General features: G+C 40.3%; 1 protein-coding gene across 1 annotated transcript in view; it reads right to left on the bottom strand.

Annotated features, from left to right (window-relative positions):
- LOC103365370 (copine-8) overlaps positions 1-9283 on the bottom strand; it is a 130886-nt gene that overhangs the window by 42727 nt on the left and 78876 nt on the right. Inside the window, exons 10-13 of the mRNA XM_008292793.1 lie at positions 7319-7360; positions 4748-4823; positions 1434-1487; positions 833-894 (exon numbers count right to left, since the gene is read on the bottom strand). Coding sequence (XP_008291015.1) covers positions 833-894; positions 1434-1487; positions 4748-4823; positions 7319-7360 — 234 coding nt within the window. The remainder of the gene's footprint in view (positions 1-832; positions 895-1433; positions 1488-4747; positions 4824-7318; positions 7361-9283) is intronic.

Below are 9283 nucleotides of genomic sequence, written 5' to 3'. Positions count from 1 at the left end.
GATTTTGTGCGTCGCTTTTTGAATAGTCTTCTCATTAGCTCAAACTATTTACACCTTTCTTTTCAGGGCCTCGCACGTCCTTTAAATTCCTCCTGAAATAAGCATCAGAATCTAGCTGGAACATACATTGTGTTCTTTTCTTTGTTTCTTCAGAATCCAAAACTTTTCAAGAAACTTTCTTGTAGAAAAAGAAGCAGTTTTCCTCTTTAAAAGCCACAACACCAAAATAAAACCCAGCTACAAGGGCAGCAGGAACACATGGACACATATTTTTCAGAAGTTGCATGCACACATGCACACACACACACACACACACACACACACACACACACACACACACAGTCTTTTCTCTCCCTTGACAGTCTCCCCCTCTGTGAGTCTAATGAAGGCAGAGTGTGTAGGCGAACGTTTACGCCACGCCTGGACGCGCACGGTCAACCCTCCCGAGCAACATGCGAACGCGACGGCACAAAGCTCGGACCAGCGCTTAAACACAATGCCACATCACACACACACACACACACACACACACACACACACACACACACACACTAGCGAGTCTGAACCCTGTGTACTTGACTTCAGGTCAGCCCATCTGTCAGTCTCTCTCCATCCCTTCACTTTCCTCCTCTCACATGCAAATGTACACTTTTTTTTTCTTTCCCTTTCTCCCCCGTCTGATTCGCTCACACTGAGGGATCATTATCTTTGGCACATTGCAGACGCCGAGCGGTGATGGGGTTATCACGGGGACGGCGACCGGCATGTCAATTCTCATTAAAGCGCAACGTCTCCCAGCGTGGGCTCGGTGGACGCCCGCTCGTTGACCTACCCGCCTTTGATGTAGTCCAGGAAGGTGACTTCGATGTCCACCAGGAAGGACAGCAGCGTCACCTGTGAGTGAGAGGGCAGCAGTCAGCCGCTAATGGGACAAACGCACTTATTCTTTGTGGTAAGGTGTCAACAAAGACCAGTTCAGTTGTGTGTTTTAACCCTCTGAACGCCCAAACCTGCAGACCGGTGGGAAAGGGACGGTATCTTTTACAAATGGCACCATTTATCAGAAGCAACTGTAGCAACAGAAGGATTCATCTGGTTTTCAACTTTCTGATGGTCCTTGAACTACTCATCTGCGGTTCCATCAGAAAACTTAAGATTAAAATCCTCATATTTCATTTCAAATAAATAATCAAAGCAACTCAACTTTTGTTTCTTCTTTTTTCGGATTTATGGCCATTTAACTTTGTTGTACCGGATAAAAGACATTGTTGAGTTCTCTGTACTTCTAGTCATGGTTGTGTTGTTTCCATAGAGATGCAGGGAAGAATGTAAGGAAAAATGTGACAGGAGCAAAAAAAAAAACCAAAGCCCTTGGGGTTCAGAGGGTTAAGACGAAGAAGATGAAGAAGAGTGCATCAGGATTGACGTCTCACCGTTCCAGAGTTGAGGTATTTTTTCTTCTTCCCTTTCTTCTTTGGATTTACCACCTGAAAAAGACCAGATTGCTTCTTGTCACTTCAACATCAGTTTATTCATTCATGAACCATTTCTATCTGTCTTTTGTATTCAATAAGGCAGAACTGCCACGAGCTGTATTGCAAAACTTGCAGTAACTGATTTTTCAGCTACTTCAGGGTGGAAGAAACAAGCTGTAAATGCAAAAATTATTATTGTTGCATTCTACACATTTGCATTTACACATGCAGCCAGTACACAGCAACATAAATGATTGTTTTGGAATCATGCCGCTGGTCACACTGCTAACAAAATAAAAAAAATACAAAGTTTCTGCTTTTGCTTTTCCAGATTGTTTTCATATTTTTGAAATACATAAAAAAAATCAGGAAAAAAATAGGCAATGAATAAATAACATATAATATATTTTTAAAATAAATACAAACATGAAACTCTGAATAACTATATATATTTTAAAAAAAAAGAAAACAAAAATCGTTTGACACAAGAAAATAAGAGTCGCAAATTTGTTGTCATTTCACAAATATTTCCCTTTAATTTATTGTGTGAAACTTTAAGTTAAAATCTGTAAATATGGTTTTAAAATAAGATATAAACAGTAATAATTAACAGAAAATGAAGCACTGCTTCTGTCATTTGCATACATTTGTTTGTTAAAGGAGAGACGCCTCCTTGTTATTCTTTTCATTCGATATGATAGGTGAATTTATTTTTTCTGTACATGTAAAAATAAAATAAAAAATGCACCTAAATTGAAGACTAGGAAACACGTTTTGTTCTAACAGTTCTTCTTTACTGTGCGCCTAGTGAATACAGGTCCAGCAGTCGCTCTTGTTTTAGCTCAGTTTTGGTCTCCACCACCTCCTCAGGGAGCTGCCTGGATCTTTGTCTGCTAAATAAATGTCGTCCAGCTTGTCTTTAACTTCGTCCGTCTGCCTGCTGCAGCCAACAATGACCCTGATAAAGCTCCACAGAGGAGCTGCGGTGGCTGATAACTCCCTGCATCCCCAGAGTGAGCACTTTTACAACCATGTGATGCAACGCTGGTATAAAAATACAGCTGCAAAATGTTTGAATTACTGAATGTTGGTGTACGAATAGACAATGTCAAAACACTGTGTAATTTAACACTATTTTGGGCGTCTAAATCTGCCAACAAGGTTGTCTTTTTATACTTTTCTTGAGTAATATTCCAAAAACTGAGGTCACTGGTGGCACAGTTTGTACACCTCCCTCCCTCGCTCCCACTCTTCGTCATCCCTAAACCGACAACCACCATAAACTCGCCTTTGAGCAACACATATCCAGAGACGCAGCTAAATCCAGAGTTGGAGGACGACTCTAAACCGAGTGGTGTGACTTTATGAATATGTAACAGGACAGACTCTTTGCAGAATCCGGATTCCTGTGCATCTAAATCTTTATTACTGTACAGAGACAGATTAAAGCCTCATTTCACCGCCTACTAAAACCTACAACGGCACCTAATGATGCAGGAACCAAACAGAAGCAGACCTCACTTTGAATCCCAAACAATGGATCTGTGCTTTCATATCGGAGGTTTATGGTCCAATTAAACTGTGTCAAGGTTAAACCGAATGGGGGGCCTCGGGGGGGAAACAACATACAAATGTGTGGATTTATGCGTTTCTCCTTGGTTCACTTTAGGCCCCAACAAGGACGCATTTGGAGGTGAGTTGAAATGTGGTTGTAATGCAAACACGGAGCGCGTTTAGCAAAGTCATTGTCTCTAACTGTCGCGTTCACGTTGAGCGAAAGCGGAGGTCAAGGAACGGGCCAGAAAAGGCTAAATGACTTTGTGTGTGCGCTTTCGTGTGTGAGGTCTATTAGACAAACAGCAGCTGTTTAAAGTGGCAGTCCCCCGTGTGCGCCGCTCTCCGTACAGTCCTCTGTTAATCAAGACGTGTTGACTCTTCCTGGGAGAAGATAAGCCAGCGATCCATCATAACTGTCAGCGAGCGAGCGTGTGAACGAGACGCTGGAAGAGAAGCCGAGTGGAAGGAATTTCTGCTGTTTTCTTTGGAAGGAGATGCCAAAGCTGCATGAAATTTTAATTTTGGTCGGCGTCAAATCAAACATTTGACAGCGTCTGTCAGCGTCGCTGTGTGTCATTCACCAAAACAGACAGATTAGAGAGGATCTGTCGCTGTGATTACAAGAAAAGTTCCAGGACTGGCGTCACAAAAGATATGTTTCAAACCCAAACTACAAACTACGAGTTTTCCCCTTCAGACCATCAACCAGCACGTCTACAAAGAGATCCTGTGATGTTTGCTTCATTCAGAAGAGGTGAGAGTTGTGGCAGGACAAGTGGTGGCTGCTTCATGCCTGCTCACAATGCCCTGAGCGTCCCACAGTTCCTGGCTGAGAAGAACATCGCCGTGCTGGAGCAACCTCCCTACTCACCCCACCTGGCTCCGTGGGATTTGTTCATCTTCCCCAAGCTCAAGGGGGTCATCAAGAGGACCCGTTTTGAAGACGGCAAGATGGCTGTGATGATGGAGCTGAGGAGAATCCTTTAGGAGTGCATGGCGGCGTGGCAGAGAAGGCTGGGAAAGTGGTTTAGACTCCAGGGGGATTACTTCGAAGGGGGAAAAGTTGTAGTTTGGATTTGAAATATATCTTCTGTGACACCAGTCCTCAAACATTCCTGACACACCTCATATGTTTAAATTACACGATAGATTAAATACAAATGTTTCTCCAAAGTTTTCCAGACTGGTTAAATTATTTCTCCATGCTATGTTGTATTTTGCTGGCATGCACGCTGATGTGTGTTGGTGGACATTAGTGCATGTGAGACCCTTCCTTTGCGACTGTGAGTGACAGCCAGTCTATCTGGATTGGAGATTTTCTTTTGAATTGAACACCTGTACTTTGGATGTCCCAAGCCTGACCCTAAAATCAGAACTGGATTGATCATAAGAGCTTTAAACCGATTGGTTATGCCGAATTCTTTGTTTACGTCTATTGTCACACAAACACATAAAAAAAGAAGTGTGAATAATTTACCACTAAGCTGTAAAATCCTCATAGAAATCTTTGTGCTGGTGCTCCTTTACTTATGAAACTCCCACAATGCTCTCTGCTTGCTGACATTGAACTGCCCACCTCCTCGGGCGGCTACAGAGGCTCCACCTGATGGCGCAAACAGGTACTGCAACCACTCTACATTAGTTCTGGTGTGTATTATCTCGGAAAATGGTATCAGGAATCAGCAGATGCTAAATATTAAATGGCTCAGACTCACCTCGTAGACGTTGAACTGGCTCTGTCCTCTGGATAATTCTCTGTAGCTGGTGCTAAACTCTCCGATAAAGTCATGACTGCAGCGAGGGAAGACGAGAGAGAGAAAAAATTAAAATAGCAATTTCTAAAGAGACGTTACTTTTTTATTAGCTCTCATTGAGTGTTGTTAGTTTTCAAGGCAAATCGAAATCATGTCCCAGAAGAGACAAATGATCAAACTGACAGGATGCGGTTTGCTGTTAGTGAGTATTAAAGCACCAGACAGTTTCACGGAAATGGAAACCGGTAACACGAATTCACAATTCACCCAAACAGTTTGTTATAATTGTGAGCATTTCTGTCCCCAAACGGCACTGCGATCCCCTCAGATGGTGAGTGACACTGAATAGAGTCCATGAAAAGTGTAAAGAATAGAGAAATGAGAGCTTGACGAGTGTCACTCCTTTTTTTTTTTTCTTTTCTTTCTGTCAGCAGCCAGAATCCAGACTCATCATTAAGCAGTCAATCCGTGACGAGGCGGCTCTCTTACCTACTGAAAACACAGACTGGTGTTAATTACGTGACGTAGATTAGATTACCGCAGGAAGCTGGCAGGCCCAATGGTAATGTAATCAAGGCTAGAAGTATTAAGGAAATGCGTCTGGGTGTATTTATCAGGGATGACTCGCCTTGAGGTTGTCATATCAGATCAATATAAGTACAATAAGCCCGAGTGCTCATGATCAACAACAACAGGGCAAAGGGATATTACTGCAGGTTCGACAATGAAAATCTGATCCAGAGAGCTCACTTGAATAAATAATAAAGTTTAACGGTTCATCAGGAGCCAAACTGATGAGTAAAGGTGGTTTCCTGTGTAATATAATGAGGATTTAAACAATAATTTGATATTTTATGCAAAAATCGAAACTTAAACAACAAAAATGCAGCTTTTATAAAGTTCTTGCCCGATGACACTGTGCTTTTTCTCTGTATTGGCGAATAAAGTGGATTTTAATACCAATAGCGTCAATCTTGTTTTGAGTGTCGACACTTGCAGAGCTGGTATCAAAAAATAACATAAATACCCTGTATCAGGTTTGGTAACTCTCGTAGATAGTTCTCTTTGTTTCTGTGCAGCTCTTACGAGAATGTTGTTCGTTTAGAAAGTTCATATAATAAATTCTAAAAGTTTGCATTCAATTGATCCTTTAAGCCCTAAGCAGTTTCTGGGCGTTTTTACTTCTGGCACATTCTTACTCATAATAAAGACCTGCACCTCTATGGAAACAACACAACCATGACTAGAAGTAGAGAGAACTCAAAATTACTCTGTCTGTGTTGTCGGTAAATTGCTACTTATATACGTTTCTTGTCTTCATACTTGTCTTGCATTTGCTCTGTGTGAACACTTCTTGCAGTTCAACTGAGCACTCCCTGAATTTGTTGGTCACAGTTGAGTCACGGCTGGTTTTATGGTAGAATTTTTGTTTTCTTTGTCATCCTTTTTGAGCAAAATTTTAAATGAGACATGCAGAATATTTTTTAAGAATTTGATTACATTTCAAAGTCAGTGAAGAAAAAACCCAACAATTCTGACTCTTTTCATGGTTTCTAAACAGTCGGCATGGGGCTGACAGGATCTGCCACATCGTTTGTGGAGCAGTTAAGCGTCTTTGAGTGTCTTGAAAAGTGCTATAGTATTTAGTAAGTGTGTGATAGAATTGCGTGTGTTATAGAATTACAGCAAAGGTTGCTGAGCATGGCCACTTGGTAGAGTTGCAGTTGAGAAGTTTAAGAACAGGTTCAAAAATGTGAAAGTGGTGGACTCCCTGCGAAAATGTTGTATTTACTCTCTAACTTCCTGTTTTGATTAGAATTTGTAAGTAAAACTTTCAGTTTTTCTTACTCTGGCCAAAACAAGGAGACTTATTGCATTTCAAAGTTCTCCCACGTTTCTCTTATCCATATATTCAAAGGCTGTTTTTATTGACCTTGTAGCTTTGTAGCTGTTACTGAATGAAAATATTATACAGTTTAAACAGCTAACTAAACTAAGAAATGATTAAGATTCAGAGCTGCTGCGATTAGTCGGCATAATCAATGACGTCGATGGTAAAAATGCATCAACCTCAATATTTTTAATGGTTGTACTTGATTGTTTTTAACTTTAGTTTATGACACAAGTGCTTGTAAATTATCCATCATGTCCACGTCGCAGTTTGTTTAACATAAAGAAACTTTTTCAGTTGGACTTCTTTTGACCAACGTAAATGATGAGCTCAGTTTTCTTCTTTATTTTTGTTGGATTTGTTGTATAACGACAATATGTTAACTTAATTAGGTACTGCATTATACAGTGACATATAGTTTGGCAAGATGAAAATGAACTTTAATGAAATGGTCATTTTGCTTGTTGGGAGAGAAATGTATTATTTATATTTATCAACTCATCTGTAAAATAGCCAAATGATTAATTTATAGAATAACTGCCATTAGCGGCGGCCTTATTAAGGTTGTATTTTTGCAGCCTGTAATTGAAAAGGCGACAACTGATTTACAAAAATGACAAAAAGAAGAGAAGAGGATTTACCTGCCGTCTCTGTCCCAGTCGTACACTTCAACCTTGATCGTTCTGCAAAGAGAGGCACACATCATAAAAACATGAATACATTTTATTTCGTTAACTGATGAACGTTGAGCCTCTATATTTGTTTTCATGCGTAGTCGCACCATATTTAAAAGGTGAAAGGCAACGTTGTAAAGTCGTAAAACATGCACAGATGTTGTGTCCAACACGTCAGGAGAATGCTAATGTCTTTGCTCGACGTTGTCATGGAGCTTTTTAGAAGAAGCAGATTCATTCTGCAGCTTATCTTTATTCCAACACTCTCTCTGTCTCTGGATGTATTTGCCTGCAGTAATGTGCTCTCCTCATCTCCAAATACATCTATTCCTGCGACCCATTATAGCCCACGGGGTGGAAAAATAAATAATAAAAAGCATGAATAGCCTGCGAGAGGCAGATACGCCGCAGTATCGCAATCTACCAATATCTCCTACAGAAGGGTCATTTCTCTCTGACAAGACAGCGATACGAAGGAGAGGAGAGGGGAGAGGCAAAAAAAAAAAGATAATAGAACAAACATCAAATTAAAACAGAGACAGTAAAAGGCGCCTCTGCTGGAGAGGACAGAGGAGAAAGCAAAGAAAAGGATCCTGTGACAAAAACCATCTCATTCCATCTCAGATTTTTTCACACGGTTCTCTCCTCAGTCGTCTCCGATTTGGCCGAAAATTTTAGAGCCTAAAATATCAATATTTATACCCGTATTTGTAGACTTTCAGCTTAATATATCAAATACTTTCCAAAAGAGATTTGATAAAGAAATTGCTCGTCGACCCATTTTTTTCTTCACATATTGAAATTTGGGACGACGTTTGAATGACAATATCTCAGGAACTGTTTAAGATAAAAGCCTGAAATGTTCACAGTTTATTCTCATCATATCGTTGATTTGGAATCTGCAATAGTGTAGAAGCAGCTCAAACTGTCTCTGATTATGTGTGAGTTGAAGAATGGGGGGAAAAAAATCAAAGATATCAAGGAAAATCCCATCTTTAAGCTCACATTACTTTAAAAAAAGACAATTCAGAAGCCAAGTAGTGACACTTTCTGAACCATGTGTAGCCGTACGTCTCGATAAAACAAATTAAACATATAGAACACCTTTAAATGATAAATATTTGGTCATAAGGTCAGAAGAAAGTTGGTTTCTTTGACTGTTTTGTACCACAAAAGCAAAAATATTGCTCCAAGTAGAATGCAGTTATAGAGTTTCATTATGGTTCTCCAAAATATAGAAAGAAATCCTTTTTATTTTAAATAATATCGGTGTATTATTTATTTTTGGTCCCCATTTTGAAGACTAAACTGTTACCTATTAAACGTATTGAATTCATACAGTTATTGGAAAAGATGCTTGAAGGTGAAATCTTCTAAAAAAAACCATACATGATAAAATAATAACAGAATTTTTGAATTTTTTTTTGCACACAAGCATCGTTTTTGGTCATTTCAAACATCACATAATCAGCTTTTCTTGACTACTTAATCTAAAGTTTCAAGCCCAAGGAATCAAGTCTGTGATTCTGACAGCAGAACGTTCAGCCGGATCGAATCTGGAGGAATCTCAAAGTATGCGACCAGTCAACAGTGTGTCATGAATTTTGCATGAACTCGCTCCGAACGTTCAACTTCGAAGAGCTTCTAAGTGGTATCTAATTTAAAATCAGAGCGAAAAACTGCACTTCCCCATCTGCTTCATCCTCCGACGCGAGGAGGGTGGAAACACAATTAACGGGCCTCGGAGCTGCTCGGATGCACATTACAGGGAAAGGGAGGCCATAAAGGTAAGAAGCAGGAAAAAGGGGGGCTGGAGGATAATTACGGCCACTCTGGGGATGAATGCGACTCCTGGTTGGTGCGGTGGAGGGGAGAAAAAAGCTGCAACTTTCATGCGTTTAAAAAGGCGTCTTATTAAGCCGCCACGTCTCA

This window comes from Stegastes partitus, unplaced genomic scaffold, assembly GCF_000690725.1.
Source record: "Stegastes partitus isolate 25-593 unplaced genomic scaffold, Stegastes_partitus-1.0.2 Scaffold833, whole genome shotgun sequence".
Classification (NCBI taxonomy): Eukaryota; Metazoa; Chordata; class Actinopteri; family Pomacentridae; genus Stegastes; species Stegastes partitus.
The sequence above is the reverse complement of the archived record's forward strand: the minus strand, read 5'-3'. Positions and strand labels throughout refer to the sequence as shown.